This window comes from Rhipicephalus sanguineus, chromosome 8, assembly GCF_013339695.2.
Source record: "Rhipicephalus sanguineus isolate Rsan-2018 chromosome 8, BIME_Rsan_1.4, whole genome shotgun sequence".
NCBI lineage: Eukaryota > Metazoa > Arthropoda > Arachnida > Ixodida > Ixodidae > Rhipicephalus > Rhipicephalus sanguineus.
Window position 1 is genome coordinate 22,061,943 of NC_051183.1, and position 14,765 is coordinate 22,076,707.

Here is a 14,765-nt window from a genome sequence, read left to right on the forward strand (position 1 = left end):
TAGCAAGACCTTCATTAGCATGGTTCTAATTAGCACGGTTTTAATGAGAAATATTTTAATTAGCAAGGCTCTTCTTCTTCTTCCTATCTGACTCTCCCCTTTTTCTTCCGTTTATGTGTTTAGAAAAATTTATTTATCACAGACGGTTAACATCAATAACAATTTTACATGACGTTTGCTTGCTCTGTGATTCTCTCTTGTTTTCTTCAGAAGGCACACGCGTTGAAGAAACGCCTACATTGCACATTCATCGCGTCAACCTCAATTGGTGTGTGGCCACAGGACTTATTATCCACCAAATTACCAGGCGATACAGAAAAAAATGCACTATCAGTATCCTGATTTCTGGAATGTGCGTCGCCAAGAGCAAACTCGTTATTTATAGTCAATCCTCAGAAGAAGAAGAGGGCGAAGAGAGCGCGTGCCGGCCAAGTTATTGCGTTGCGCGCGCTAGGCTCAGCTTAGTTTTCTGGTCACGCGAACCGGCGGAACGAAAAGCTGAAACAGCTCTGCTGTTAAAATTGAATCCTTGCTCACCCGGGAAACCTTGAATTCCGAGATGGTCCAGTCGGGGTACTGCGACTCGTTGAGGATGGTGACCTGTATGTCACCGTAGTATACGGGCTGCGTGTCGAAAGGCCAGTAGTGGTCGCACTTCTCGCGCCCTTTCTCGATGCACCGCGTCAGCATGACGATGGCACGACAGTTCTGCTCCCACACCATGCGCCACATGTCGTCGCGAGTGCTGTGCAGAGGGCCCTGGGTCACGATGAACTCGCGGGGAGAGTTGAAGCCCTGCGTGACGGGTAGTAGAGGCGGAAAAAAAAGAAAGATTAATTAAGCAATAGAGAAAGGCACCGACAAGGAAAGCTGAACAAAGCTATAGGGAAGATATCTTCATCTTTCACATTTGTATACATCCATCATCATCCCTAATCTACTTCTGAGCAGTGTCTGTAGAATGAAAGGGTCTGCTAGCGCTGTCTGGCCGTTCAATTCCCGTTCTTCCTCTGAGTAAACGACGCGCATTCGTTCCATAGCGATTCCACAGAACTGCTGATAACAAAGCTAGCGCGATCTCTACGTCACGATCACAAAGGGACACAACGATTCGTGGGAAGTGCCACCGCCGAGTATCGCGACACTTGCGAATGTAGTATCGGCGGTGGCGAGGGGCGCCGAAAACTGTTATTCTATGCTTCCGCGGACGCGTTCCGCCAGAACCTAGCCATGTACAGCTTGGCTGTTAAACTCTCAAAAGACTGATTTATTTTACTGCACAGCGTAAAACTCGGCGTTAATCATAGTGGCACGCTGTATTGCGCTAACTCCAGTTCTTGTTCCTCCGAGCGAACGACACGCGTCCGTCCCATAGCGAGACCAAAGGGCAACTGCTGGTAATAGCGTTAGCGACATCTCTACGTCACGATCACAAAAGTGCACAACGATTGGTGGGAAGTGCCGCCGCCGAGTATCGCGACACTTGTGAAAGAGTCAACGGCGCTGGCTATGGGGATGAAGGGTCTCGAAAACTGTTTTCTACGCAGTCGTTTTGTTCGCGGACGTGGTGGGCAAGAACCTAGTCCATATACAGCGTCGCTGTAATGGCAGTAGTGAAGGAAAAGCTCACTGGAATGTAGTTGGCGTTGATGTAGTCCGATCCGTCCTCGTCATCGGTAGGGAGTAGCTTGACGCGAGAGTGGTCGTACGGTAGGATGTTGGTGAACCGGTTCTTGGGCCGGTTCACGGGCAAGTCGGCTGCACCGCACGGCTTGTCTCGGCCGACGTGCTTGAGCAGCTCGAACTCCTCGGAGAAGCGGAAGTCCGAGTCGGCCGACATGATGCGGTAGTGCTCGAGGAAGTCCTTCAGCTTCACGGGACGACTGGTCACCTGTATCCAGAATACGTATAGGTATTAAGGCGAAGGCCTTGGATGCCTCATGAAACGTGAAGAGTGACCGTCGTCTAGCGGCGTCGGCGTGTAAATGCAAAAAAAAAAAGAAATCATCACATGATCACATTGTCACCATATGACGTCACCATGATGTCACAAATCCCCAAATTTGTGACATCACATCGTCACATAACGTGACGTCACGTGATCACGTCGTCACATTACATCGTTGCTTTGTAAAAGGTGGACCGATCACGGAGACAGTGCAAAACCACATAAGATGCAGAAAGTTTGGAATTCCTCCGTTTTTGAAGGCAATGCGAAACCATAATTTTGCATTGCAGCTTTCGGAGGGGGTGGGGGAGAGTCAGTACATTGACTGATAAGAAGAAGTAGAAGATGGCTTTCGCCTTCGAGTCGTCTTTGGCGAATGCATAAGATACCCTTGTGAGTTTTTGTGATCACCGTGGGCTTCATGTACTCGTTAAACGTGTACTAAAGCGAACAACGGTTTAACTCGTATCAGTCAGACCTCTACACCATGAACTTTGATATAACGAACTATCGGTTATAGAGAAGGCATTTAGGTGCAGCCCAGCGGTTAATAGCATTAAGAATATACTTTTATAACGCATTTATGTATACTACGAATTTATTTTCGGATCAGATGTGACTTCATTAGAATGAAGCTTGAATTTAATAAATTACCCTTCCCCAATGCCAAAACTCCACTCTTGCTGCGAGCAGACGCTGGGTAAGCGAGAAAACGCACAAAAAGAAAATAGAAGTATGACACACAAGTTCATGATTATAAAAAACTGCGCTACAGTTACTGCGAAATACAAAGTTAGGGAGGAGGCACGAAACCAGAAAGTGGTTTTGTGTCTCCCCCCTAACTTCGTATTTCGCAGTAACTGTTGTGCAATTTTTATAATCATGAAAAACCAACTAGCCCAATACCTCACTTTGCTCTTCAAGTTCCGCACCCACTCGCCATGGCATCATAGATTTTGATGCTGCCTGCTGTGGTCTACATAATTTTTCATGGGTAAAAAAAGAATTTGATTGTTTTCCAAGGAAGTTAGGGAGTTGATATCGCGAGTTCTGGAAAATTTTACTTCTAAATTTTATATATCTTCGTAAAGTACTCAGTACTCTACGAAGATATATGTATACAAGATATATGTATATACATCTGGGCACAAAGATTACTCCACAAACTGTAAGAAGTCCTATGGATGTAAACCGATGAGGGGACCAGGCAACTGTTCTCACTGGTTACGTATAACTAATGGAAGGCCAAGGGCACTTGAAAAGTGTCACTGGTTCGTTCAGCAAGCATCTAACTTAAATTAGAGCTAAGTTTCAGAATTTTTCTACCCCATGTTCTTATAACGATGTGCTACTTGCCATTTCGCTCTCAGCTATAGACACGATGTCGTGGTCCTTGGAATGCGGGTCGCCTCTGGAGTGGGGTGCGAAAGGTCCTAGTCGCCGTCGCCTTAGGACAACCAGTAGGATGGCAAGGATAACCAACAATGAGAGGGGGACGAGGATGCCAACAATCAGGGGAGTGTTGTCCGGATCTAGGAAAAGAAAGAACAAGGGCAGCAACAAAGAAGTTGCAGGTTATTGTTGTCATTGTGGCCTCCAAACATGGCTCATACCCGCAGCTTACTGAAGGCTGTTCACTTCCTCAAAACTATGGCACACACCCACTCTGGGAGATTGGCCAATATTTAGCATCTGAATATTTAGATGAAATTTGAAGAATGCGTAATTATTTTAAATGTGATATATTCTTTTTCATATATGTGAAACCAAGGCCTGCATCCATGTATTATAATTAGACAACATACTCATTTACACATTTATTTTCTTTATTTATTAATTTATGTAGGTATACTTATAAACAGCACCAGTAACTCCTTTTAAAGTAGAGCGTGTTGGACGGTATTTACAAATAACGTACATGTTGAAATTATCATGCAGAAAGTGGTCAAGGAAACACACAGGTAATTGTGCTGTAGCACATATCTCCAGCACCGCATTTACAACTCACTCAAAAGGAAGAGGAATATAAACCACAGTCGCGACTATCCCAACGCTACAGCCTATCAGGCAGTCAACAATCGGGATTGATATTCCTGGAAGATTCATAATCCCCATGATATGCGTTCAAATGTTTTTTGCAGGGATGACTGCTTAGTTCCAACAAAGGACAGGCCATTTCTAATCTTCTCCGCATTCCCCTAGTCGTTAGGGTACTTCCACTTTCCACACAGATTTGGGATCTCACCTGTTTGGATTGGGTACGAGTAGACAGTGTCCGTGAACTTGTCCGGCGCGGTGTAGGCACGAACTTTGACCCTGTATGTCGATCCAGGCTTCAGGGGCCCGTTGCAGTAGCCCTTGTCTCCCTTGCAGTCTTCGGATCCAATCACGAAATCCTCGGTGAGGGTGCCATTGAATGGGTAGTACGGCTCTGTCACCTGCATACCGATCGGTTACCAATGTAAGCCTGTCGCGACCCTGTAGCACCAGTTGTTGACGCAACGTTGCCGCAACGTTGCCTTCCCGTTCGAAACGTTAGGGGTACGGAGCGCCGCCCAGCGCGACGCTCCGTACCCCTGTACCCCTAATGCGGCGCGACCGCATTTACATGCACTGCGAAAGTCGGCTTAATAGTCTGAATCTCGCCTTGTCTGGCGCATTAGAGCGACGCGGTTTTCTAGCGAAATTACCACCGTTTGCATGGATGTGATATGCAAGAAAGTTCATGTAATGTGACCCGATGCGCCAGTTGTTGCATTCATGATAACGCGCTCACAGCTGTTAGTAAACAAATTGATATCTAGAAATGCTGTTCATATGCTCACCCCGTATACATTGCTTTATGCCGGACCTCCGAGGTACCAGAGAAAGAAAGAAAGAAAGAAAGAAAGAAAGAAAGAAAGAAGAAAGAAAGAAGAAGGAAGGAAGGAAGGAAGGAAGGAAGGAAGGAAGGAAGGAAGGAAGAAAGAAAGAAAGAAAGAAAGAAAGAAGAAAGAAAGAAAGAAAGAAAAAGAAAGGAAGATGTCTTCTTAAAGAAACGGTAAAAATTTGATTTGATGAAAAATTCTTGAACTGCAGGGTGTCCCTGGAGCCAACATTTCAACAAGTGGTCTTGTCTTCAAGGCAACAACTGCCTCGAAGAAGAAAAGACCACTTCTCGAAACGTTGACTCTAGCGACACCCGGTGTTGAAAAACTTTTCATCTCTTCAAGCTTACATCTTCCGCTGAACTTCTAGACATTTAATTACTGACTCTTACCTGGTACGGAGGCCAACTATGGAAGCTCTGCACTTCAGACCACGTTGGCAGACTAGCACTGGTTGCATCTTTCGACACGTCTTCAGCCACGATGAGCGTGTAGGCGTGAATCGGACCGTGGCTGTTGGCGAAGAAGTTCTTGCGAAAGCTCACCCGGATGGTTGTTGCCGTGTGGGTTAGCGACTTCGGAAAGACTGAATCGCTTGGCTTTGGTGGGGCTGCAATGTAAAGGACACGGTTACCTTCGGTGCTGACATGGTTCGGTATTTGCTTTAAGGGGTACCGGCACAAAAGTTCTGTTGTCGTTTTCTTACGTCAAATGAAAGTCCGCGCCCCCAAACGCCTAAAAATTGTACCGGTAAGCGCGTGTGCACCCTGAAAAATTAATTACAACATGTTTTTAAAAGCTGGTTTCGGTTCCTGTAATGTACCCCGATGTCACTATACGGTATGAGCTTCTCGTCATGTGCTTGCACAAGGTATCCACGGCCTCTTCCTTGGCGACGCACGAGCTGCGATTTTCTATATCTTGGGACCTCACATCCTCACAACTAGCCATGCTGGTGCGGGAAGTCGCCAGAGTTAATACCGTAAACTGACATCACGACTGTCGATGCTAGCAGGTGCCCTATGCGAAAAGTGACTTTCAGTGTCACAATAACATATCTCATCACCATTTCCTGAGCTTCACACTTCGTCAGCGCCGTCTCTGTATACAAGAAATCTGTATGGCAAAGTAAAGTCAGCTTCGAAAATTGGTGCCAGTATCCCTTTAAGAATGCCTTTGTTATCACTTACCCCAGATAGGCATAGTCTCCTCCCATCTTCCTTTTCCCCCAGGGCCAATTTTCGTGTGTGCTTGAATCTGGAATGGTAAGCGTATTTGAACATATGAATGGTGGTAATGATGGCTACAGATTCCAGATTTATTTATTCGGGACGATTTAAAAGAACAAGCCAGGCACGGCGAATTTGTACGAGTGATTGAGAAAAAAGTTCGCAGTTGAAAAATCCTGGTTGTGATGCAAGTAAATGTGTTATTCAACATGACACTTTGGCAGTCATTAAATATTGTGCAGTGAAAGAAAAAAAAACTATGTGATGATTTATTTCAGGCTAACATATTTAATTAAAATATGTGCCTTAAATTTTAAGGTTCTCTGATGTGCATTCAGCAGCCATGCAGCGTTTACGAATGGTTGTTTCATGCCCCCTTCGGTAATTCTTAATAGGTTGAGCTCTATACTTCGTATGAAAGCACTCTTTTCGCATTTTGAAGCTTCCTTCATAGTTTGTTAATCCTCGCATGCCTGAGTTCGTTTTCTGCAGAGCTTTCAACATATATATTATCTTTACCTCAAACACGTAGGTTCGTCCAGGTATGAGGTTAGAGATGACTCCTTTTGTTTCAGTCGGTTCAAAGAGTTTGTGGCGATAGGTCAAGGAACCCTGAAAAAAAAAGAACAACGACAATAAAAACCCCTGTGTTATATTTCATGCCATTCATGCTAATGATGCTGGCAGTAGTAGCACAAATCACATTTATAATGCCCAAATTAGATTGTTATTTCATAGACTTGTACAGATTGCAAAAAAAAAAAACATATCAGTGATATACAATAGCTTTTTTAAAATGTTGGTGACTGGAATGATGATGTAATAACTGTCTCATTTTGGTAATTGTACAAGTACAAAAAACAGTCACTGAGTGCATTTACATTACATTCTCCACAGAGATATACAATGCAGCGAATGGAATAATTCCATTTGGCAATATGCACGAACACTCTCGGCCAGATCCTAATATGCTAGACACAACCAGGAAACGAGAACTATGTTCTAATTTCCTGGCTATAAGTGGTACTTTAAGCAGTAACTTATCAAGGGCGTAGCCCTTCACTCGTCTCTAACGGGTTCCTCACGATATGCTAAGAAATTGCACGGTTAGACCTTGAATCACGCAAAACCAACTACATCAGTAATGAATGTTTCATCGAGTGTTTTATGTTAACACTGTTTATATACGTACTGTCGACCACAAAAGTTTATGGACCACGCGAGCGCGTGCCAAACTGCCTGTCCGCACCACCTAGCGACGCCCCATACCGTCGACCGCAGCGCTGGGCCGGCAACGGGTCTTCTTGCTATTCACTGGTGCATCAATTGTACCAGTGAATAGCGTATTGCTCGTTGTTTTCACGCAAAATGTTAAACTGCGGTATGAGCCCCACACTTCTATTTTGATAGCAGAATCAAAGCTATCGCGGCGTGCTTCGAACGGTGTGCCATTAGGAAGATATCACTTTTTGAGCAAGATTGTGACTGATGACAGTTATTCTGATAGACTGCTCTCGAGATAGACATACTATCGGCCTCATATGAAACGCGAACAGCGTCAAGCATTAGCAATGATATAGTGCACGCCGTCCAGTCATCACCATGGACATGCGCAGTGCTGCCAAACAGGCTTGATGCGCGCCTGTCAACGGTGATGACTGGAGGGCACACACTACACGATTTCTAATGCTTGCCACTGTTCGCGTTTGCCACTACGCCAATGCTTGCCACTGTTCGTGCTTGCCACTACGCCAATAGTACGCTGCTAAAGAGCGCGTAGCGTTAAAATGTGGAAGGACCGTGGTGGCTGCTTGAGCTGCGCCTTCAAGAGTAGACCGCGATAGCATAATCGGGCCCCGTGCGCATCGCCTTCTCAATTGCTAGCCTAGCTTCGGCTCTCGGTGCATGCCTCAACCGTGCTGTAAGGAAACGAACGAATGCGCGCGTAAACATTGGCCGTTTGAAACTATCCTAGCATGCCTACTGCAAGTACCATAATTCTTCCTTTTGCGAATCAGCGAAGGGCCCATTACGCGTCCGTAAGGCAAGACGCGAACCTACGCAGCTGCTCATTTTGTTGATGCTTTTGCAGCTGGTGATGATTAAATATGTCTGAGCGCTTTGTAATGGGTGGGCTTTCAGAACAGCCACTCATTGCGCAATTCACATGTTTTGACGCCTGGCGCGATTCTACGCTTCCGCCACGCAGTGTTACATGCGTTAATAAGACTCCTGTCACTACATGGCTTTCATATTTTTTTCCGAAGCAGTTTCAAGCAATAGGAAGGCTACGTGGTAGAACACCTGCTTGTCACGCAGTCGGCCTGGGTTCAATTCTCACTCCAACTTAATATTTTTATTATTAATTTTTTTGCATCATTCTCGATTTTTCGGTCACGGACAAGATGATTTTTCACGCACAACCAACGACGCCGACACTGACACCAGAATTTCTGCGAAACGAGCTCTTTAACGCTATCGCGTTAATATTTGTACCCAGCGGGAAAGTAGTCAGGCCATCGATTTAGGGTTGGATGCGTCTTGGCGTTGTGCTGCTGTCGATCGCCGCTCACGTAGCCGAAATGTAGCGAAGAGGCTCTTGGCCACGCGCTCGCATGGTCCACAAAGTTTTGTGGTTGACTGTACATAGCCGTAAGCGCTATGTATCTGCATAGTATATATATATATATATACTATATATTATATAGTATATTATATATTATATATATTATATATAGTATATTATATATATATATATAGTATATATATATATATATATATATATATATATATATATATATATATATATATATATATATATATATATATATATGCGTAGTCATTCGTATACGCATATCATTAATCATTATGTATTATATACAGAGCATTAATCACAGCAACCGCTCACCTTCATGTAGTAAGTGATTTTGAAGCCCGTCAGCACGCCGTTCTGCTCGCTGGATGGAAGCGACCACTGCAGCACGATTTCGCTCGGTTTCAGCTCGAATGGTTGGAAGTTCTGGACCTTCCCTGGCACTGAAATTTATTTGAACGAGATCAGCCTATGAGAATCATGATCTTTATGCCTTGATAATTACTCCGATAATCAAATGTAGTCAATATTAGTTAATATTAGCCAATAATAGGCAATGGTTAATTAACATTAGCGAGCGCTAATTTTATGCAAGAAAATACGGTTGTCTCGGCACCGCCTGCTTCAGACAGACTCCTGCACTATTTTTTTTTTCATTTTTAATTCTAACGCTAGTGCATTAAGAACAGTAATATACAGGATTAGAATCAGCTAACACTAGCAAACACCAAATAGTGCCGGCATCACGCGAGTTAGTACAGTAGGCTTCATACAGCAGGCTTCACACTCGCACACCGTTTCTTTTCTTCATTTTGCTTCTCTTAATGCTAATGCATTAAAAACGGTATAACATGTGTTACCCTATGGTCAGGAACAAGCACACTTCAGGCAGTGCTGTTATTACCATGGATGCGGCGGGCTTCACAAAGTTTTAGACAAAACCTTGACAGTGCCCAAGCAGTAGACTGGAGGCAATTACAAATGCAGACTTTTCCCAGCCCCGTTCATTTCAGGAGGACATATCCAGACAGCCCTTCAGAAGATAACTCCAATCTGTACGGCTGGGTTCTTGCATCTCTTAGACACATTGTCTGGGAATGTGAGGTTATAGGCATATTAAAGGCTGTCTCCCCGGATGAAGGTGCGGCGCGGCGGACAGCCGTTCTGCGCAGCTCGAACCGTCAAGATCAAACTATGGGCCATCCAGCAAACCCGTGAGGCGGCAAGAAGACATACCCTCCAGACTTCCTTGGGGGCGGCCTAGGCCAACGCCACGAATTTGCCCGAGTTCTCAATAATGTTAACACCACCACCTCTCATATGCTTCTCGTTTCGCCATGGCGTTTATCTCATCATGCTAATGCATTAAATGCAGATACATACCGGACTCTAGGGTCTGGAAGGTGCGGGACACGGGCAGACTGCGGCGCACGGTGGACGTGTCGTATCCGCTCATCACGGCCACCACGAACGTGTAGTTGTGGTGCGGCCGCAGGTGCTCGTACGAGATGCGCTCGGCCAGCGTAAAGTTCTGCACGAGGACGCCTCGGTGGTCGAGGTACTGCACCTCGTAGCCGTCGCGATCGCCCGTGGCGCTTTCCCAGACCAGCGAGATGGCCGTGTCCGTCACCGTGAGCGCCTTGATCTCCTTCACCGGGTCCGGGACTGTGCGCGCAAGGAGAACAGAGCGTGAAACGAAAATGAGCCATGGACTAACGCTGTCTCTTGCATCCCACGAATCATCAGCACTTTTGTACAATCACTAGAGGCAGTAGTTGCAAGAAATCTGGAGGCGACTCTAATTCTTGACTTAGATGTCTGGCATTGACACTAGCATGTCGGCGTTCGTGCGCTCTGGTATTTGGGTTAACTGTGTGTTTTGTCACACAGCCGAGGCGGACCTCGGAGGCCACGTTGAAAGAAGCGCGTGGTTGAGATCTGCTCCGCCAGGTGTAGCAACGATCACAGCTGCTGACAGTCTTTCAATGAACTCCATCAATTGATTGTCATTTTTTATTCTGACAGTTATTTAGCTCTTATATAAAGTAAAGTTAGGCTCCGATACCATGCAAATCCAATGTAACTCTTAACTTGTATCAGAACCATCGATTTCTATTTTTAGAGGAACTCTTATTAATATTCGGAAAAACGGAAGTAAGTGCTCGACCGGAAATGCTTGGGAGAGAAAAATAAAGTGCCACTCGTTGCTCTTGCCACTAGTAAAATACTAGTTCGCCGAGCATTGTGAATGTCCTGTGTCTGCTATTACGATTATGCATGGTGTTTTTTGGTAAGGGCCAGAGAGTTCCTTATCTGTCGCGCACTGCTTACACTACTTCATTTTTCATATCTACCTGGAGTAACCAGGTGGGTGAGAAATGGTGGACACCACACCCTTCGGACAAATTTTCCCAGTCTCACTGAAGATCGACTCTCAGTTTTTTAAATAAGAATTGGTGAACGAAACAAGCATGCAAGTCTCTTAGTTGACATTGACCAGATTTTACACGCATATTCATAGAGAAACTAACATTCTATTCTAACATATTCTTGATAGAGTAAAAAAATTACACCCTCTCCCGCTAAAGGGGACCATGAGGCGATGTGAAGCCGGAGCACTTGCACGATCGCGTTCCGTTGGCGTTCGTTGGGCATGCTACCGACCTCGCTTCGTGGAACGCGAAGAGGGACGCTACGCGCGTCGTACGTATCTTCCATCTAGCCTGGCCGTTAATTCTCACAGGGCGAGCGGGGAACGCGGTCGACAGGCGGGCGAGAGGGGGGCAGCGTAGGAGAGGAGAGAGAAGGGGAGGGGACACGCATGCGCTCGAGCTCATCGTGGCGTTGCGCAGGAGAGAATTTCGGCATGTCTAGCCCGCGTTTCAGAGGAAGAGTGGAAAGGGGGAGGGTATGGGAGAGGGGAAGGGGAGAGGGTAGGGGAGAGGGGAAGTGGGGAGGGTGAGTGGAGAGGAGGCGTGTGGAGAGGGTATGCGCATGCGCAGTAAGGGTGGTCACGCCGCACACCACCGCCACCCACCACCATCGGATTGAGCTCCGCCTTAAGATACTTCGCATCTAATAAATTTAATTGCGAGTGTGGCGAGTGTCATGTCTTTCTTGTCCCCTTTGTTCTCGTTAAAAGTGCGTTACTTCACCATACGGTGTGATGAGCAGTCACCAACTGGCCCAGCTTTCAACCTCATTATTCATTACCCACCTCTGGCCTCGGAAAGGCGGGGGACGTAAGGCAGGCCGACGTCACAAGTACGTAATCGCTGCACTTTCACTGTTGCATTCCTTGTAAAGCTTGCTTAGTTTAAGACTCGACCAACAGGGGGGAGGAGGAGATGCAGTGAGACTTCGCCTCCTCTCATGAAGAACCAGGCGCACGCCTGTGAACACGAACACCATAATGCAACTCACACAGCCTGGTGTGTCGGTAGATGGGCACGCTGTAGACTCCGCCGCTGATGGTCCAAATGCTGATGTTGTAGAGTCTTCCGGGAACGAGATGGTCGAAGAGCACCAGCCGGTTGGTGTCGTTCGACAGCTTCTCCTGCGCCGGTATACCGGTATCGCTAAGCTGGAACCGGTACCGGTCAAAGACCACGTGCCGCTGAGGAGTCGGCGTGTACTTGATGCCCAGGGTTTGAGTCTCGTGTTCGTCAGCGACAATGTTGATGACAGAGTCGATGACAGGCACTAGAATGAAAAAGAAAGAACACCGGGAGACAGCTCAATTATTGGACTGAAGTTGAATGAAGACAATGCTGGCGTTAACAATAATGATTGCCCAACATTAGCCATTATTTAGCCAACATAGTACTAGCTACATATAGTCCCCACTATCCCACGCTGGTAGCATCCAGGTCAATACGGTAGTTGAAGTCACGTGACTTAAACACTCAGTGAAACTTAATTGCTTTCAGTATCGACACATATTTTTAAATCTCAAATTAGAAATCATCGCACTGTTAAAAAAGTGCGACTGGGAGAGTGCTAAAAAGACAACGCTTTCAGAACTGAAACGTATAGTATGTTTTTTTTTATTGCGAGTTACTTCGCAAATCATCAATTACCCGCTGGCATTCAAATTAAAATTGGCTTAATTTGACCGGAATAGTCTGGCTACCTGCTTAGGCAGAAAGCTGCAATGAAACAGCTTAAAGAGCACCCTGGCAGGCGTTACACGGCACCGGAAGCATTCAAGTTTGCAAAGTATTCAGTATCATGAGAGTACAAAGACTAGGAGAACTAATCAAGCCACGAAAGATGTTCATAGCAAAAAAATATTTAACATCGAACAGTTACGAAGATTATATATTTCACTGCTATGTTGGGCCAAAATTTATACGGTTATTGCAAAAATGCAAGCCGAGGACAAAAACACAGTGAATGCAAACCGTAACATTTGCCCAAAAATAACAGATTTGAGATTCAGGAATATTTTTACCTAAAACCAGATATGAGGGTCGGTAAAATCGGCAGCTTACTACGTTATATTGAAACTTGAAATCGCGGATAAACAGGTTTCGTTATATTGAGGTTTCATATATATGGTGTTCTGTGGAAACGAAATTAGAAAAACTAAAGTGCTTCCTTATCGAGAATTTCATTGTGTTGAAGTTCTTTGTATTGCCGTTTAACTGTATAATCGCAACAGTATACTTTACTGTTCTGACTGTTCATTAAACTCTGCAACGCCCAAGGAATGTTCTATTGCAGAAAAATTGGAGCTCTAGTGTGCTGAACTGGGCTGGTTGGTACTTAGACCTGTCTGAAGCGCAGGGACTCCGTTCGAAAATTGGAGCAAGTTGTTCGCCTTGATTTTGAGCTAATGAGAGTGTGATATGTGCATAAGTGAATAAGTCAGTGGTTTGGTGAGTTATACGCCATTGAAATTTTACTCCAGTATACCAAAATCGCAACTTTAAGTCTTGTATTATTTCTTGCACAGAGCTTTGCATCTTGGAGACTCTATATCAGTGTAGAACATATAAGTTTGGTATTACGGAAAAATCTGTCAAGCTCCATTTTGAGGCAAGTGAGATCCCTATCGAACTAGACAAAACGCAGATATCAATCTTGGCGTAAGTATTAGCTATTAGCCGGCGTACTTCTGGGACAATTGATAGAATAAAACTATCTCTCGCTCGTCCACAAGTCTGAGACATTTATATTTCGGCATGAGCAAAACATCCACATGCTACGGACACATTATACATTGGCCAAGAAAGAATAAAAATGGAAGGAAGAAAACGCGAAAGGGAGAGAACAGTGCTCACTGGTTCTCGTCTGGACGCCGAAACCTTCACTCCTGACGTCATGGCTGACGGCGTAAAGGCGAAAGGAGTACAACTCTCCGGGCTTCAGGTTTTCGATGATGACGTTTACGTTGTCTCCTGGACGCGTTGAGTTAGCTGGAACCTGAAACGTAGACGTTATAAATGCAAGCAGTTATTCATGGTGCCCGACAAAGCTCGAGAAAATATCAACAATAAAATGTTGCTGTGTACTTTCAATAAAGTTGGCAAACCATAACACCATTTTGATTGCAGCAAGATATCTACAAACTTCAAAATTTTTCATTTGTTAAAGCATTGAAGCATCTACACTCACTCGAAAACATGTTGGATGTCAAGAGATAGCTTAAATCTGGCTAATACATACAATTGAACCATTGTTCTTTATAGTGCAAGATGCTTTTCCCATGGAAGTGTCTCACATGACGAAATATTAAGCCCATGGCCAAGAAACTTTAACATAACAAGTCAATGCATTTAGTTCGGCTAGTCGATACTGACTTAAATCCATAATAACAGGGAATACACAATACAGACTACACAATGGCTGTAGTGTGTGTCGCTAGTATTATGGATTCATTAACATAACCAATCAATGTAAAAATTACTCCTAGTAAAAGTTTAAACAGGACACTTACCTGCTGCGATTTCTGCTTCTTCTGGTCATTGAGAGGGTTATAAACGATGATGTAGTAATCTACACGTCCTGGAGGTGCCGTCCACTCGAAGGTGATGTTTTGGGAGTCGAGGAAGTGAGTTACGTGTTTGATGGAGTTCGGATCTGAAAAACATTTCCAGTAAGGGACGTCAGACATGCCACAGTAC

At 45.0% G+C, this 14,765-nt stretch overlaps 1 protein-coding gene across 2 annotated transcripts in view; it reads right to left on the reverse strand.

The window, feature by feature from the left end:
• Nucleotides 1-14,765, reverse strand: part of LOC119401542 (tyrosine-protein phosphatase 10D) — a 188,610-nt gene that overhangs the window by 9,077 nt on the left and 164,768 nt on the right. For both annotated transcript variants that reach the window (XM_049418787.1, XM_037668432.2), the window contains exons 12-23: nucleotides 14,579-14,721; nucleotides 13,923-14,064; nucleotides 12,061-12,339; nucleotides 10,021-10,302; nucleotides 8,953-9,080; nucleotides 6,564-6,656; nucleotides 6,006-6,072; nucleotides 5,208-5,425; nucleotides 4,194-4,386; nucleotides 3,305-3,480; nucleotides 1,631-1,891; nucleotides 538-795 (exon numbers count right to left, since the gene is read on the reverse strand). In XM_049418787.1, the coding sequence (XP_049274744.1) occupies nucleotides 538-795; nucleotides 1,631-1,891; nucleotides 3,305-3,480; nucleotides 4,194-4,386; nucleotides 5,208-5,425; nucleotides 6,006-6,072; nucleotides 6,564-6,656; nucleotides 8,953-9,080; nucleotides 10,021-10,302; nucleotides 12,061-12,339; nucleotides 13,923-14,064; nucleotides 14,579-14,721 (2,240 nt within the window). The remainder of the gene's footprint in view (nucleotides 1-537; nucleotides 796-1,630; nucleotides 1,892-3,304; nucleotides 3,481-4,193; nucleotides 4,387-5,207; nucleotides 5,426-6,005; nucleotides 6,073-6,563; nucleotides 6,657-8,952; nucleotides 9,081-10,020; nucleotides 10,303-12,060; nucleotides 12,340-13,922; nucleotides 14,065-14,578; nucleotides 14,722-14,765) is intronic.